Source organism: Trichosurus vulpecula, chromosome 1 (assembly GCF_011100635.1).
Source record: "Trichosurus vulpecula isolate mTriVul1 chromosome 1, mTriVul1.pri, whole genome shotgun sequence".
Classification (NCBI taxonomy): Eukaryota; Metazoa; Chordata; class Mammalia; order Diprotodontia; family Phalangeridae; genus Trichosurus; species Trichosurus vulpecula.
In genome coordinates this window covers 12,366,733-12,385,163 of record NC_050573.1, presented here as the reverse complement: position 1 = coordinate 12,385,163, position 18,431 = coordinate 12,366,733, and the positions used below count along the sequence as shown (strand labels likewise).

General features: G+C 44.6%; 1 protein-coding gene across 1 annotated transcript in view; it reads left to right on the top strand.

The window, feature by feature from the left end:
• The window catches only part of LOC118855500 (solute carrier family 5 member 4-like), a 55,153-nt gene that overhangs the window by 22,627 nt on the left and 14,095 nt on the right, over positions 1 to 18,431 (top strand). Inside the window, exons 7-10 of the mRNA XM_036765608.1 lie at positions 2,628 to 2,733; positions 4,642 to 4,722; positions 10,728 to 10,948; positions 15,430 to 15,565. Coding sequence (XP_036621503.1) covers positions 2,628 to 2,733; positions 4,642 to 4,722; positions 10,728 to 10,948; positions 15,430 to 15,565 — 544 coding nt within the window. The remainder of the gene's footprint in view (positions 1 to 2,627; positions 2,734 to 4,641; positions 4,723 to 10,727; positions 10,949 to 15,429; positions 15,566 to 18,431) is intronic.

Sequence of the window (18,431 nt, the reverse complement as noted above, 5' to 3'; positions counted from 1 at the left end):
TAATTGATTAATAAATTCCAATGTGACTTTAACCTTTTCACAGCATCATCCTAGAGCTGGCAAGGACCTAAGAGTCCACTGGCTCTTGTCCTTTTACAGATAAGGGGAAAAGTCCAGACTGAGACCTCATCCAAGATCACACAGTGAAAGCAGAATAACAGGAGATTTATTTGGGAGGTCACATTGAATGGTGAAGACACTGTACCAGAGCCCTTGAGCTTGGGACCCAAAGACTTAAATCTTGAAATCTGGACTCTGTCACTCACTGGCTGTGTGACCTTGGCCAAGTCACTGCATCTCTCTCAGACTCAGTTTCCTCTTCTGTTAAATATAGAGCTGGCACCTGATGATCTCTGAGATTTGTTTTTATTTCTATTCAGACATGCAGAATTGGGAAACAAAAGTAGGAATGTTATTTCTCAGGATGGAGAGAACTCTTATAGATGTTTTAGCTGCTAATGAACATTTTGAAAAGCAGGGATAAGTGGAGGATGGAGGGAGCAGTAATGAGCTTCTAATCACAAAGTCATAATTTTCTGAGCTGGATCAGGACTTGGCCAGAACTCAGGGTATGTTGGGAGCCCACGCCATCCCCACAGCTCCCACCTTCCTCATGACACATGCTATTTTTATTCAGTGATATGACCTTCATACTGTCCTCAAATAATGTCAACTCATACATTTGATGTCACTTCCTTTTCTTGGTTAGGCAAGGGGAGCATGGGGTCTATACTTGTGTGGGGACCTTCCAGTGTGGAAACTCCTTCCATCAATGCAACTCCTCTGTGACTTAGAGTCCTTGAATGTTCCCTGGAATCACTAAGAGATGAAGTAGTTTGATGTACAGAGCCCCTGTGGGACAGGGTCAGGACTGGCACCCACGGCTACCTGGCTCTCTCCACGATGCTACCCTGCCTCTTAGTGTCTCAGAGCTCCACCTGCATGATCTCTAGGGAGAGACCGGGACCTCTAATTCTCTGCACATTTCTCCCTTATGTGGGTGCCCTGCTCACTATTTAGAACAGGAAGGGGTGGGAAACCTGCAGCTTTGAGGCCACATTTGGTCTTCTAGGTCCTTTTAACTGAGTCTGAGTTTACAGAACAAATGCTTATGTTAAGGGGATTTGTTCTGGGAAGTTTGGATTCTGTCCATGGGCTTCACTTGAGGACCTAGAAGGCCACATGTGGCCTTGAGGCTGCAGGTTCCCCGCTCCTGTAACAGAGTATTCATAGGTCTGGGACTGTCAGATTGTGCCATGGTGCATAAAGCAAGGCCATGGAGTCTGGAAGATTCCTCTTTTTGAGTTCAATTTTGCTCTGAGATACTTACTAGCTGTGACCCTGGGCAAGTCACTTACCTTGTTTACCTCAGTTTCCTCATCTGTGAAATTAGGGAGAGAAGGAAATAGTAAATTGCTCCAGTATCTTTGCCAAGAAAACCCCAAGTGGGATTACGAAGAGTTGGACATGATTGAAAATGACTGAACCACAAAAATTCCTAGGTCTCATGGCCACTAAGATGTCAGGGAAAGAAGTCTGGGCTTAGAGTTGAGCTTTCTCAGGTGTGTGACTTTGAGCAAATCAGTCAACTTCTTAGGGATTCCCTTTCCTCCTCTGGGAAACAAGGGCGTTGGACTAGGGGACCTGTGAGGTTCCTCCCAGTCCATTCAAGGTCTCTATCAATCATCCTGCTGAATCCCCTTCACATCAGCAAGGGGACCTATGTATGTGTCTAAGTATACTGCACAAGAACTGAATTTATTTTGGCCAATGCAACCTGTCAAAACTTGTCTACTGAGGCACAGAGGGGCTGCCTTCTGGAATGGTGGAGAGACCACCCACAGACAATATCACTCATTCTGCAAGTGTTGAAGCATTCATGGAAAATGAGAGCTAGAGGTATCATCACATCCAGATTCTTCAATTCACAAATGAATAACCTGAGGATTCTAGAAGGGAAGAGACTTGCCCAAGGTCACATGGGTAGAAACAGACAGAGCTGAGATTCAAACTGAGTCCTTCCTCCTCCCAACTCAAGGCTTTTTCCTCTACCTTCCCATCATCTGAGTCTAAATTACGTATTTCACACATGAGAAAGCTGAAGTACAGTGATAGGAAGATCCCAGAGTCAGTAAATCATAGAGCCAGGATTCAAACTCAAGTCTTGGGATTCCCAATTCAGTAGAGTCCTCTGAACTCCACAACTTTCTAGTCATCTTAGTCTGACCTCCCCATTTTATAGAGAATAATAAAGAGATCCAGAGAGGAGAAGCCAATGGCAAAGACCACCCAGGTAGTAAATCAGAGAGCCAGGGTTCAAGGTCAAATCTTCTGATTCCAAATCAGGTACATTTTACAGTAGAATACCACACTGCTTCTTCATCATCTTTATCTATCCCTCTATGTGATGCAAGTGATCCCTATATGATGCGAGTGAGGCCCAGAGAGGGAAGGAGACTTCCTCAAGTTTGCGCAGTAATACAGTGGCAAGGCCAGGACAGGACCGAGATTCTGACTCAGAGTCCAGGTCTCCAACCTGGGGGATTTTCTATTTCCTGTCATCATTAGCCCCTCAGCAGCCATGAACCTCCCATCTCCTTGATCCTGACATTTTCTCTCAATCTCAGAGGAACATGTTTTCGGGAGCCATATTCATCAATGTGGCCCTTGGGTTGGATCTTTATGTAGCCATCTTCATCCTATTGGTCATCACAGGGATCTTCACTATTGCAGGTGAGTCCTTCAGCCTCTGCTGGGGGTTCTCTGTCTGACTCACTGCCCTCTAGGCCTTTGGACTCCTCAGCACAGTGTCTACCATAGGAAGCCCGACTGAATGAACTTGGGGTGTGTAGACTGGAGGGGAGAGGACTTGGGGGCCCATGATCCCTAACTTCAAGCATTTGAAAGGGTGTCATGGAGCAGAGGGATTAGATCTGTTTGTTTTGCTTTGCCCCACAAGGCAGAACCAAAAGCAGTGAGTGGACATTGTGAAGAGGCAAATTTGGGCTGAATGGATGAGAGAACTTTGTAACTGTGAGAGCTTCCCCAAGGTAGGGCAGGCTGCCTCCAGAGGTAGTGAGTTCCCCATCACTGGAGATCCTCAAGCAGAGATTGCATCATCACATGTCAGGGATATTATTGTAGGTATTTCGCGGGGCATGGGCAAGACTCAATGGCCACTGAGGGTTGCAGCTCTGAGATTTTGTGTTTCTATTACTAAGATAAGGAGGACAGAGTGTGGTATAATGGAAAGTGGTAGGCAACCTGGGTTTTTATGCTGGTTCTGCTTTGTGAGCTGTTGGGCAAGTCATGATCATTCTCCAAGCCTGAGATTCCTCATTTGTAAAACAAAGTTTGAAAGCAGGCAGGGACTTCTGGGATCATTGAGACACAATCCTATGGGTCTATACTGCAAAGGGACAGCATCCATTCATTTCCTATCTGTGATCTGGGCACAGGCCAATGCCAAACAATGCAGCCCCATTAGCTAGTTGCTGGGACCTGGTCATCTGTGGGTTGAAGAGGAGGGACAAAGAGCAAAGGGCAAAGAATTTAGAGTAATGCTGGGAAGGTTCAGGTGTGTACATTCCAAGGCAGCAAGTGAATGCTCACTGAAGGGGATCCAGAAGCATCTCACACACGTGCGCATGCGCGCGCGTGCGCGCGCGCGCGCGCGCACACACACACACACACAGAATGCCAGGTTCAACCTGAAATGTCACACCAACCCAATCAGTCCAGACAATGCAGCATCATGCAAAGAGCATGTGGCTTGATTTAGGGGGCTTATTTCCAGTTCCCAAGTCCTCTACCTGTGTGGTTTCAGGTGGGTCAGTGCCCTTTTCTGAACCTCAGTTTCTCCCTCTGTAACATACTGTGATTGGGCCAGATGGTCCTGTGTAACTCTAAATCTTATGGATACCAACAACTGACAGGTACATAGGGCTTCACACTGTCTTACTAAGCTTCACAACAGCCCTGGATGAGTTGGGCACTACAGGTAGGACCATAGATGGGGAGCAAGAAGGGACCTTAGAGTTCCTAAGTTTCAACTCCCTCATTTTATAAGGGAACAACTAAGGCCTGGAGAGGTGAATGTACCTGTCCAAGGCAAGACAGATTAATGCATAGTACACAGTAGGTGCTTAGTAAATGCCTATTGATGAATTGCTTGATTAATTTGGCAGAGCACAGATTTGAACCCAGCTCCTCAGACCCCCAATGCACCCTTCTCTCCATGTATAATGCTGCTATTATTATCTTTGCTTTTATAGAAGAGGAAACTGAGAATCACAGAGTTGATGTGGCTTGGCTTGGGTCACAAAGCTAGTAAGGCGCAGAGGCAGGATTTGAACTCACCATGGTCACTGCTACATGTACTATACCAGATCATACATGATTCCTAGCCATTATGAAAGAGTATTGGGTCAGAGCCTGGGGAGATCAGAGAGGAGAACCGGGGGACATAGAACTAAAGGACTCTCTGAGGCAGGTGAGCCCAAAGCATGGCAAAAAGCCAGGAGTGCAGGGAGATGAGAGAAGAGACACATAACATTAAAGCAGCTATGGTTTCTGTGTTACTGCATTGTGTTTCTTCCCCTGGAATCCAAATGTCCTCATTTGTCTCCTCATCCTTGGCAGGTGGCTTGGCCTCTGTGATTTACACTGATGTCCTGCAGACAATCATTATGCTGGTCGGTGCTTTCATCCTTACTGGCTTTGGTAAGTAGAGCCAAGGGTGGTCAGAGAACTCCCTGGGGGATAGAGGGTAGACCTGAGCAGTGGTAGGTGTCAGATGAGATCCAGGAGCCAGGGAGCCTATTCCTGACTCTCTTCCCCTGTCCATCTAACTGGAGTTTCTGTCTCTGCTCTCTGGAAATCTGTGCTTTTTGCAGTGAAGGACTCTAGGGAGGAGAGGAAGAGTTCACTTTATCAGGGGGATCAGTGTGGTCTAGTAGAGAGGGCACTGGACCTAGATTCAAATACTACCTTTGGCATTTAACTCTGTGATCCAGGCCAAGTCACTTCCACTCTCTTTGCCTCAGTGTCCTTTTCTGTAAAATGACAGCGTTGTACTAGTTGACCTCTGAGGGTCCTTCCAGTTCTACATCTATCATTAGCTGTGTCCCATGTGTGGTCTCAACTACGAACTCTCCCCAGATTTTCTCTTGTCCTAGTGATGGATTGCTTATTCCACCTACCTCCACTTTAGTATTTCAGGGTAATGTCCCCAAAGGTGTGATCAGTCTCTCTGTCTCTGTCTATCTCTCCTTCCTTCTCTCTCTTCCTATCTCCATCCCAGGGGTAAGACTGGTGCGCGTTTGTGTGTGTACTTGTATACATTTCTGCCATATGCCAAGATGGTTTCTGACCACCATCTGGTTCACTTCCCATTTATGCTCAATTAGTTGCCATGACACCATTAATTTTTAAACATAAGAAGTTTCCTCAACAGCAAGGCAAGTGCAGTAATAACCATGACGTTTGGGCAGCTAGGTGGCACAGTGAGGAGAGTGCAGTTAAGCTAAGTTAGGTTTGGATTCTAGCCTGCAATAAGACACACTCCTAATGGAATAATGCTTTTATTAAAGGGCAGGGGGAATACTATATTGGGGTTACACCAGCAACAACAACACAGCTAATCACAGCAAAACTGATGAAGACACAGACAGCAATACATTAATACATCACCAGTTCGGGGAGCACCAACACCTGATCCTGCAAAGCTGGGGGGTCCCGGGGTACACAGTTCAATCAGGGTCCTGAATGGGAAAGTCCCAGGCAAAGCATCCTCTCCATGGGTGAGATCTCCATGCAACTCACCCACGTGGAGACTTCAATAAGGTCCTGAACAAAGAAAACTTACTGCCAATTACTCCAGATGTTCCCATTGAGAGGGGAGCCAATCCTCACAATGGGGTCTTGTGAGGTAACATTCTTGGGAGTTGGCTAGACACCAGAATGGCAGTTTCCCCAAATGTTTAACCTAAAGAATGTTAATTATCCTTTGTTCAAGGCTTATCACATCTCTAAGCTGGAGAGTCCGAAGGTTTGTCATTTTTTGCTGGAGGCTTATCGCATTTCCAAGTAGGAGAGTCCAGAAGGTTTATTAAAGGGGGAGAGAGCTCATGCAGAGGACAACCTGAAGCATACGTGCTGGGCCTGCACTATAATATGGAGGATCTTTTATATACAATGGTTTATCATTCAGTAGAGCACCGGCCCTGGAGTCAGGAGGACCTGAGTTCAAATTCGGCCTCAGACACTTGATACATTTACTAGCTGTGTGACCTTGGGCAAGTCACTTAACCCCAATTGCCCTGCCAAAAAACAAACAAAAAAGACTAAAAAAATCATAACATTTAATCAATAAAAGACAGGAACAGAAATAGTAACTTTTAATCAAGATACAGCAAATCATGAATAACTAAACATCCCCCCAGGAACCTGGGTCATACTCTCTTACCAAAGCATACCAGTATCCGTGTAGAAAATCAAGCACATACTTTTTTTGGAGGGGAGAGGCAGGATAATTGGGGTTAAATGACTTGCCCAAGGTCACATAGCTAGTAAGTGTGTGTCAAGTGCCTGAGACCCAATTGAACTCAGGTCCTCCTGACTCCAGGGCTGATGCTCTATTCCCTGTGCCACCTAGTTGCCCCAATCAAGCACATACATAAAGAAACTTAGCAGGTATATGCATGAGTTAGAAACTCATATCCCTGGGGCAAATCACAAGTCTGCACAGTAGCTCCTCAATTCTTTCAGGAACAATATACATCATAACTTCTCTGGTAGCTTCCCCTTCTTGTTCTGACTGCTCTCTTGCTGGGCAAGTGTTCCTCTTCTGCTCTAAAGATGATGAAGTAATAGCAAGTTCTTTTCCCTCACAGCCACTCTTACCAGGGCTCTGAGAAAAAGTGTTCCCCGGTTAAACCTGTAAACTGCCAAACTCTTCAAATCTTTCAATAGCAGGAGATTTGGCTTCATCCAATCAGCTCTAAGCCTTATCTCACAGCAAAGCCCAGTTCACAACTAAATAGAAGCAAAGCCTGTCTTTTCCTCCTTAAACCAGAGAGGGCAGAAGAGAGCAATCAAGACACTCTGAAGAAGGTTCTCCTTTTTCAGGCTGTAGGTGGCAGTAGAGAGCACCATACTTCAACATATGACACTGCACACCATTCAGCAGCCATAACATTTTTATTTCTTCAATTTTGAAGGAAATCATCCTACAGTTTATCACACGCTTCCCTGACTTAATACAGAATGGTCAGCACCACCAGTTGCACACCATCTCAGCAGGATTGACCTCTGTCTTGTAGGTACCATCACCACTTGGCTGAAACAGAGACAGAAACCACCCTGGAAATGTCAGAGGATACTCATAAATGTCCTGGAGTTGAGGCAGCCAGCAGAGGAGCTCCACCTAGGGGAGGGGTGCCTACCCACCAATCTCAGGGCAGGGACTAGAAGAACTAGCAGATGGGTTCCATATGTTGCTGGTTATGATATCTAGTCCCATTTGTCTTCATTTCACTGAGTTTACCTGATATATTTCACTAGTAGGCTTCAAATGCTTTTGCAGTGCAATTTAGAAAGACCATAGCACCTAAAGGACACCTCCTCTTTCACTGTTTCTCCTTTAAACTATTTAGCAACACCCTGCTGTGTTTCTATGCTTTCTTTGGAATCAACAAAATCTCCCAACTAATGAGATACAGATACATTTCCTCTTTATCTTGAAATGTGCATTCATAGATACCTAAACTTCCTTCAGTGATTTGGAGACCATTTTCCCTTCTGTTATTAATATTTTCCTTTTTGGTCAATCTCTTTCTACTCAAGGTCTTTATTTGATTTTTCTTCTTCCTGAGATTTTGGTTATTTCATTTTTTCTTTTACTTTCCTCTATTGTTCACTTTTTGTCTCCCTTCCCTTTTATGGCAGTTTCTGAGGGAGCTGGTCCTCAAGGCTCCCTCAACATCCTTCCACACTGGACAATTCATAGTTCGCTAATTTTTGCCCCAAGTGACTTCAGGGAAAACAGAGTTTGCTCCAGTTGTGTGCTTTGCTCTTTCCCTCAAATTTAATGGAATGCCACAACTTTCCCAATACATGGAGAGAGAGAGAGAGAGAGAGAGAGAGAGAGAGAGAGAGAGAGAGAGGGAGGGAGGTCTTGCGCCACTGTCTGGTGAAGCTCTGTTGTGGCACCTCTCCTTGATGCTGCCATTATCCCCCTTCCTTCTATCACAGCCTGATCAAATTTCTTCAGCTTGGCTCTCCTTGGCAGCATGGAGGAAGGTTGTAGGGTATAGCATTGAGTTCTGTTGCAAGCCTATAAGTGAACTTGTGCAGCCTTGCTGCCTGGTGGGTGGTAAGGGAGGGGATGCTGGGTAAGTATGGGATGGGAGCAGATATTAGCCTCCTCTGTTGTTAGTTATTGAGTTTTTGCCTTGGGTGGGTTCTTGGTGCCCTACACAGTGGAGACAGATAAAGTTTCTTTATCTTTTGCCCATCAGTCCTATTTCGGAGAGGTATGAGAGTACCCCATGAAGTCTAATTATGAGTTACATAAGCCCTGTCCAGGGTCAGAGTTTGAAAAATGGTTCAGGGAAAACATGAATACTCATCTATGCTTTATGAGTGAGTGGGGACCCTATTATGGGACTTCATAGTCCTCTGTGTACTGTTGGGGCTTCATGGTCCTGAGGAAGTGGACTTTTGTTGACAAAGTTCATAGTAGGTCAATGGCCTAATATGAAATTTTCTTCTTCTTCCCATATCACTCAGTCAATAAACATTTATTAAGCACCTACTATGTGCCAAGCACTGTGCTAAGTACTGGGACTGTGTGATGAGACATGCTAATTAACTCAAGAACAAACAGGAGTGCCATGCTGGGAACTAGCCATTACTTCAAAGATCTTTAATTTCATTGGTGTAATCCACTTTTCCCCTTCTCCCTTTAATGATACAGATCACAACTCCTGCATGCTTCAGGAGACAATTTATAGACATTGTTAGAGCAAAACAAACCAACCAATTGTGTTGGTAAGCAAAATGGCCTTTGTTTTCTTTGAGTAATTCAGTGTATTTCATTGAGCCTTACTAGGTGCTAAGCCCCAGGCCCAAACCCCTATTAGGTGTGGAACCTCTGTGGATGTGGATTGGTGATTGGGGTGGGGCCCAAGGTGGGGCTGGCTAAGGGGAGGTGCTAACTCCAGAGCCATGCCAGTCTTGAATCTTACTAAGTGCTAAGCCCCAGGCCCAAATCCCTATTAGGTGTTAACCTAATCTATGTGGATGTGAACCTCCCAGGGTCCTATGGGGAGGGGCCAACTCAAGAACCAATCACCAGAGTCTAAGTTCTGATCATTCAGACGATTCTTGATGATGTCAAAAACTCTATAAGAGGAGAGAAGACAGCTTGGAGATTGAGATTTGTTGGAGCCAGAGACAGCTACAGCCGAAGCTGAAGATAAAGCCAAAGCCAAAGGAGCTGAAGGCTCAGGAGCTGCTGGTAGTTGTGGGCCAAGGAGTGCTGAGCAAGGGCTTGAAGCCAGTGGGTAATCTTCTTACCGGAGGGGGGAAGCATGAATATGATTTGGTTTAATGCCATCATGTTTTTCTGTGGCCTCCTGGTTGCTCTTGTGAGGCGGACTTATTGGGCCTGAAAGCTTTTGACTAGGATATCAAAATGGGGACTCTGGTTCGTGGGTCTGCTACTTTGGAGCTTGAGTAAATGCTTTAATTCTTCTGCCTTCTACTTAGGGAATTTCTTATATCCTGCAATTCTGAACCATTCAGACATATATATAATTCTCTTTGAAATCATAAATTCTGCCTTCATAATACACCGATCACCAGACCCCACCCCAAGAGCAAAAAGTCATCAAACAAACAAAAAGGATCATCAGACAAAACAACTAGAAATGAGCCTCTCTGAACTCAGTCCAAGTCCTTAGATGACAAACAAACAGAGTTGATCAACAAGGCAGCACTCAAAGGCTTTCTCGCTAAGTGAAACATTCCTGACCTTGCACTCTTGGCTGTTATCATCTTTGTTGGTCTAAGGTGACCTCCACTTGACAAACAGCAATAGAGGAAGATCACAGGGAAGGACTATTGTAATCTGAAATCAGGCACCATAATAGGCACTGTTGGTGTTGAGTTGTTTCAGATGTGTCCAACTCCCCGTGATCCCATTTGGGACTTTCTTGGCAAAGATACTGTAGTGGTTTGCCATTTCCTTCTCCAGCTCATTTCACAGAGAAGTAACTAAGGTAAACATGGTTACATGACTTTCTCAGAGCCACACAGCTAGTAAGTGTCTCATCTGGATTTGAACTAAGGAAGATGAGTCTTCCTGAACCCAAAGCTGGCACCTTATTCACTGTGTGAACTGGCAGTCCACTAGGGATACAAAAACAGAAAGGAAATTGTCCCTGCCTTCAAGGAGCTTACATTTTTTGGAAGAAAATAATGTATTCACAAGTAAACATAGTGCAAGACAATTTTAGGTGGGGAACAAGATGACCTGGAGAGGATTGGGAAATACTTTTGCCTGGGAGAGGAGTGGGATGGACAAGAAGTTTGGGACAATATGGATGTTGATGACATTCATGTACATGAACATAATTATCATGGCCTGAGGACAGGTTAACATGATGTGGCCTCTTGGCTACCATTGGACACTCAGAGTTAACTTTTTTCCTGATGTTTTTTAGCTTTTGCAGAAGTAGGAGGGTATGAGGCCTTCACTGAGAAGTACATGAAAGCCATCCCATCTGTCATCACAGAAAACAACGTAACTCTGAACCCAGAATGCTACACACCCAAAGCAGACTCCTTCCACCTCTTCCAGGATCCCATCACTGGTGAACTACCATGGCCAGGAGTCCTCATTGGAATGAACCTTGTTTCTGTTTGGTACTGGTGTGCAGACCAGGTGAGAGGTCCATGAGAGAGGAGAGGCCTAAGGGCAATAGAAAGAATGGGATCCTAGACCTAGCGCTGGAAGGGACCTTAGAGACCTTCTAGCCCAGCCACCTGTATTAGCAAGGCAATAATCACAATACAGATGATAATTGTTAATATGCCTATGTAGGTCTGTATCACAAAATATAAGAGACTCTCCATAAAGAAGGTAGAAGAAGTAAACCATTTATTCGTACACCAGTGAACCAGGTCCCCAAACCAATAAGCCCAATCCATCATAGCAGCAAAGAAATCAATACACAATATCATGGCAGAGAATGATTCCATTCCATAACCTCCACACCCCCTTCAGGGACCTTGCCACCAACAATCACTCACAGCACAGCTAGGACACATGTGCTCTCTCCCTTAGCTCTAAGTGCTCTCGGAGCATTTCCTGTGGCATACCTTCCTTTTCTTCTCAGCAACCTCCTCCTACCACATGTGATTTAGGCATCCTGTGACATAAGCAGATCACTTGGGCCTATTAATGGGTGTGAAAGATCTTCAAATTTAAATTACCATTACATTGCCTCCTCTAACAAATAAGCAAACTGAGGTGTGGAGTGGTTAGGTGACTTTCCCAAAGCTATGTGGCTAGTGTAAGATAGAGGCAGGATTCAAATCCAGGTCTCTGGCCCCAAAGCTAGTGGTCATCCCACTGTACATTTCAACCCCTTCATTTTTCAGGTAAAGAAACTGGCTTAGGGAACTTAGGGCATTTGCCCAAGATCACCCAGACAATGTGTTTAAGACATGCCTCATGCCCTCCCTCCCTCCCTCACCTGCCTCTTAGAAACCCTGGCTTCCTTCAAAGCTCTGCTCAGGGCCTTCACTGGTCCTCCTCTTCTTAACTGCTCTCTACCATTGGAAATTCCTTTGTGCATACTTTGTTTTTCCTTACTTGGGTGCATCCTTTTAGAAGAATGGAAACTCCTTGAGAATAGGGACCTATCCATTTTCAACTCTGTATCCCCAGGAACTAGCATATAATGGGCATCTCATAATTATTTGTTGAGTCAAATTGAGTAGAATAGATGAAACTGAACCCATTTTGTGACCCTGAGTAAATCACCTCACCTTGATTGCTTACCGGAAAAAAACTGAACCCAAAGCTGACTCCAAGGCCAGTGCTTTTTTGTGCTACCTAAGAAAAAGATGACGTTCTTGTTTGTGCAAAAAACTTTCTTCTTTCCAAAATGTTTCCCAATCATTCTTTCATTCGAATGTCCCAAGAAGGAGACAAGGCAAGAATGAAGAGCCTTATTTTACAAAGAAGAAAGCTAAAGCCCACATAAGGGCAATAGCTTGCCAAATGTGACACCTAGCCAGGGTGTGAGTGGTGGAGCCCAAGATGCAGATATCAACATTCCAATGTCAAAGTGCGGATGACACTAAAAAGGCAATAGATCCAAGAATACAAAGTGAGATTAGAGGAAGGAGGGAACAGAACCACTGAGGCACTGAGTCATAGAATCTCACCGCTGAGTTGACCATTGATCCAGTCTTTGCTTGAAGACCTTTGGTGATGGGGCACTATCTACCTCCTGAGATGCTCCACTCCTGTTTGGGAAAGCTCTAATTTCCAGGAAACAAGCAGACCAATAATTAACAGACACCAAATTCCAATTTTCAAAGATCCATTACTCTTCATTTCTTCAACTTCTCTTTTTTCTTTTCCTCTCTCCATGTTTCCTTTCTCCCGTCATCCTTTCTCACTTTCCCCTTCCTCTATCCCTCCTTTTCTTCTCTCTCCCTTCCTCTCTTTCTTCTTCTCCTTTTCCTCTTTCCCTTCCCTTCTCTTCCCTTACACATACACATACACTCCTTTCTCTTTTCTCTACCTCTTTTTAAACACACACACACACACACACACACACTCATTTATTCACTTGTTTATTCAGTTGCAGTTCAAATTCCCTGGGGTCACATATTTAGAGTCCTCTAAGATCCTCTTCATCTTGCAGAGGGGTAACAGGTCTACATATGGGAAAGGACCTGCCCAATGTCACACAATTAAGAATCCCAAACAGAAAGATTGTCACAGAATGATGGCTATAATTCCCCCCAGGGTCAGCCTCATTCAGTTCTGAAGACTTTCTCTGATTAGAAGCAATAAGAGGTGGTTTGTGATGATTTCATGGTTGTCTTTCAGGACATTAACGTTCAGATGAGGAATGTGTCCACAAGGATTCCCGGCTTGCCTCAATGAGCCAGTATGCAATAATCATACATTAATTCACCAAAAAACTTCTTTAAACCATATTTTAAGACAATACTCTATGTTCCCAAACATTTCCTCATTCCCCTTCCCTACCTTGAATCCAGCCTTTTTCTGCACAAACACTCGTGAAAGGCAAGGTCGTTGTTCTTCTTCCCCTCCTCCCATCATTTGGACCATGATCTGCCCTTTGTCATGTCCCCCTATCAGCAGCAATACTCAGAGGATCACACTGATCATAGAGTCCAATACCTCCATCTTACAGATGAGGAAACCAATGCTCAGAGCAGAGATATTTAAATGTTTGCTTGAGGTCACACATGGGGTGTGACCCCATGTAAGAGATGGGTGTAAGAGATGGGATTTGAACCCAGACTCTCTGATGCCAGAGCCAGTTAGTCAATAAACATTTATTATGCACCTACTATGTACCAGGAACTATACTAAGCATTCATGGTACAAAAAGAGGCAAAAATTCCCCATCCTCAAGGAGCTCGCAGGCTAATAGGGAGAGACAACATGGAAACAACTAGACACAAACAAGCTCTCTACAGGTTAATTGGAGATAATCAAAAGAGGGAAGACCCTGGAAATAAGGGTTTGGGGGAAAGCTACTTGTTGAAGGTTAGATTTTAGTTGGTATTTGAAGGAGGTCAGGGAGGTCAGTAGGAGGAGGGAGAACATTCCATGCATAGGGGATAGCCAGAGAAAATGTTGGTGGGACAGCCAGGAGGGGAGGGCCACTGGATGGAAGAAGACATGGGTAGGATGTACAGTGTGAGAAGACTGGAAAGGTAGGAGGGGGCTAGGTGATGAAGGGCTTTGAATGCCAGACAGCATTTTGTATTTGATCCTAGAGGCAATGGGGACCCACTGGGGTTTGTTTATTAGTCGGGGGTGACAGAGTTGCACATGTACTTTAAGAAAATCATTTTAGTGGGCAAATGGAGGTTGAACTGGAGAGAGACATGACATGGGCGGAGCCTCTAGCAGCTACTGCCATTATCCCACTATGAGGTGCTGAGAATCTGGACCAGAGGGGTGGCAGTATCAGAGGAGAGAAGGGGCTGTATTTGAGAGATGCTGTACAGGTGAAGTGGACAGGCCGTGGCGCCAGTTTGAATATGGCAGGGCAAGGAGAATGTGAAGAGTCCAGGATGACTGCTGGGATGGAAGCCTGAGGGACTAAGCACAAGGTGCTGTCCTCTACAGCAATAGGGATATAATGATCAAGTGAGAGGTTTTTTTCAGCATAAAGGAGACCTAGGCATGTCTGTAGGCAGTATGAAATGAGCCAGTAAACAAAAATAGATGGAAGATAATTGAAACAGTGGGGATGACAGAGGGTGGGGCAATGTGTTGGAAGAGATGGGGTGAAATGGGATCACTTGAGTAGGTGGAGGGGTGAATGTTGGTAATCAGTAAGACCACTTCAGCCTGTGAGACAGGTTTAAAAGAGGAACCTGAGTGATAGGAGATGAAGAAGAGGGGAGAAGAGGGAGCTCAGAGTGAATGGCTTCCTTTTTATTCTATGAAATATGAGGTTCTTAAGGTTCTCAGCTGAGCAGCTGGGGGAAGAGGGCCCATGGGAGGTTTGAGGAGGAATGAAAAGGTTTGGAAGAACCACTTTGGAGAGTGGGAGCATGAGTTGATAAGGGCAGCATAGGAGGATTTCCAACCAGCAGTGGGCCCAGTTGAAGTTATGTAATAAAAATTTGGAGTGACCTGATCAGAACAGTTTCATGATTTTCTGCACCTTCCTTCTGCAGCGTGTATGTAGCAGGGTGTGGAAGGTGGTAGTGATCTGTGGCTTAGGCTTGGCAGAGCACACTCAGCAACATCATACTCTTTCTGCCATGATACATGTCCCCCCCTTTGCTTCAATGCTCTGTTTTGGCCAACAACAAAGGAACAACAACAAACCACCTCACTGTCTGAGGGGCCATATACTTCAAATGCCTATCTACAGCATCTGACTAAATGTGTCCTGTGGTGGGGAACTCACTACCTACACTTCCTAGGGCTGTCCATTCCAGTGCTGGAGTGCTGGACAGCTCTAATGCTAGAATATTCTTTCTTACCCTGAGCTGAAGGCTGCCTACCTGGAACTTCTACCCGTTGCCTGAAATGAGAATCAAGCCACATCCTCCTCTGGAGGCAGGAGCACCTTTTAACTTGAGTAAGGGAGTCCTGGGGCCCTTCACCATCCACACTTTCTGTTTCCCTGGCAGGTGATTGTGCAGCGGTGCCTCTCAGGGAGGAACATGTCCCATGTGAAGGCTGGCTGCATCTTGTGCAGCTACCTGAAAATGCTTCCTCTCTTCCTCATTGTGATGCCTGGTATGATCAGCCGCATTCTGTTCCCAGGTAAATCTTCCCTGACACCTCCTTAACCTCTGGCCTTTGGAAATGCTGGGAAGGCCCAAGTGTTGGGCGTACATCTTCTCTGCCTCATGGTCAGTAATGAGCGCTATTTCTGGGACTTGGTGGGTGCTGATCAGTTGGATTCTAGCTAAATGAGGTTGTCCTCATTGGATTTCTGCAGGGTTATTTTGTGATCTTATCTAAGGTGTCAGAGACTAAAATGCACCCCCAGAACATAAGGATCTGGTGAAAGGACTCTCTCTTTTTAATTCCATATTTTATTATTTAATATTTTTTAGTTTTCAGCATTGATTTCCATAAGATTTTGAGTTACAAATTTTCTCCCCATTTCTACCCTCCCCCCACTCCAAGATGACACATATTCTGATTGCCCCATTCCCCAGTCAGCCCTCCCTTCTGTCACTCCACTCCGCTACCCATCCCCTTTCCCCTCACTTTCTTGTGGGGCAAGATAGATTTCTATGCCCCATTGTCTGTACATCTTATTTCCCAGTTGCATGCAAAATAACTTTTTTTTGAGCATCTGCTTTTAAAACTTTGAATATCAGGGCAGTTTTCCTTGATAATTTCTTTAAGGATGATGTCTAGGCTCCTTTTCGATCATGGCTTTCGGGTAGTCCAATACTTTTTAAATTATCTCTCCTGGATCTAGTCTCCAGGTCAGTGGTTTTTCCAAAGAGATATTTCTCATTGTCTTCCATTTTTCCATTCCTTTGGTTCTGTTTTATAATATCTTGATTTCTTATAAAGTCACTAACTTCCACTTGCTCCAATCTAATTTTTGAGGTAGTATTTTCTTCAGTGGTCTTTTGGATCTCCTTTTCCATTTGGCTAATTCTGCCTTTCAAGGCATTCTTCCCCTCATTGGCTTTTTGGAGCTCTTTTGCCATTTGAGTTAGTCTATTTTTAAGGTGTTATTTTCTTCAGTATTTTTTTGGGTCTCCTTTAGCAAGTCATTGACTTGTTTTTCATGATTTTCTTCCATCACTCTTATCTCTCTTCCCAATTTTTCCTCTACTTCTCTTACTTGCTCTTTCAAATTCTTTTTGAGCCCTTCCATGGCCTGAGACCAATGCATATTTTTCTTAGAGCTTTTGATATAGGCTCTTTGACTTTGTTGACTTTTTCTGGCTGCATATTGTGATCTTCGTTGTCACAAAAAAAGATTCTAGAGTCTGAATATGAGTCTGAGTCTGTGTCCTTTTTTGCTGCCTGGCCATGTTCCTAGACATCTACTTGACCTTTGAGCTTTTTGTCAGGGTGTGACTGCTTGTAGAATAGAGAGTGCTTTGTCCCAAGCTTTAGGGGCTGAGCTGCTGTTTTCAGAGCTACTTCTACACAGCAAGCTCTGCCATACCAGCGCTCCTCCCCCCCCTAAGAATCGCCAGATCCAAGCAGGGCAAAGCAGGCTCTGCACTCCCACTGTGATCCACCGCTTAATTCCTCCCGCTGGTGGACCTGGGGCCAGAAACAACCACAGCTGGAGCTCTGGAAGCAGCCGCAGCACCGCACCACCTCTGCCACCCCTCTGGGCTGGGACCGACTACACACTCCTCTCACTCCGTTCCAGCAGATTTCCACTAACCTGCTCTGTTGTCTTTGGCATTTGTGGGTTGAGAAGTCTGGTAACTACCACAACTCAATGATTCAGGGTCCTATGGCCTGTACTGCCCGGTTCCTGGTCTAGTTGGTCCTGGTGCCCCACACTGGCCTTAGCTCTGTTCTCAGCACCATGTGATAGACCCTTCCCAATGACCATTCAGGCCATCCTGGGCTGGAGCCCTGCTTCCCTTTGCTATTTAGTGGGTTCTGCAGCTCTAGAATTTGTTCAGAGTCATTTTTTACAGGTGTTTGGAGGGACCTGGGGGAAATCATAAGTGAGTCCCTGCTTTCCATCCGCCATCTTCAAAAAGGACTCTCTTTCTGAGTAAAAACACTAACAACCGCCTCCCCAAACTGCTGTCTAAACTCTGGCTCAGGGGAGAATTCTTAACCAATCAAAAGGCAGAAGAAATCATAAAAGACAAAATAAACAATGTGTAGAACACAAAACTAAATAACTTTCATTGAAACTAATTCCAATAGAAATAGAATAAAAAGAGAAACTGTATACTGAGAAAAATAATTGAATCAAATGTCATTGATTAAAGTTTTATATACAAGATATATAGGGGAATAACAAAAGCCATTGCCTAATACAGAAATCATCAAATAATATGAGTCAACAGTTTTTCAAGGGAAGAATCTCAAACTGTGAATGGCCATTTGAAAATATACTCTAAATCCCTAAGAATAAGAAAATGTAAATTACAACAGCTCTATCTTTTTATATCAAACCATGAGGAATGGCAAAAATGACAGAAAATGGGAACAATCAATGGTAGAGGGGCTTGGTGAAGACTGGCATGCATAAACTGTTGGTAGAGCTATGAACTGATCCAACCATTCCAGAGAGTAGTTTTTAAATTATGCAAGAAAAGTAACCAAACCATCCATATTCTTTGACTCAGCAGTCTCATGCCTGAGCATAGTCTCCAAAAAGGCCAATGGCAGAGATGAACATTCACAGCACAACAAAATATTTGGACCCACATATCTGTGGTGGTTGATTGTTGTCCTCTGTTCTTGAAGAGGACCAAAACAGCATAATTACATTGGGGGCAAGTCACAGCATGTCTGACTGCAGCTTATCAGACCAGAATGCTCTACCATAGGTAGGGCACAAATAGTCCATATGAACATTTGGAGTGTGCGCATCTCAAATTTCTATGGAGCTGCTGCAATTCAGCTTCCCTCATAGAGCACTTTCCTTTTTTTTTGGGTGCTACGCAGTTCTTTGCCCGTGTCT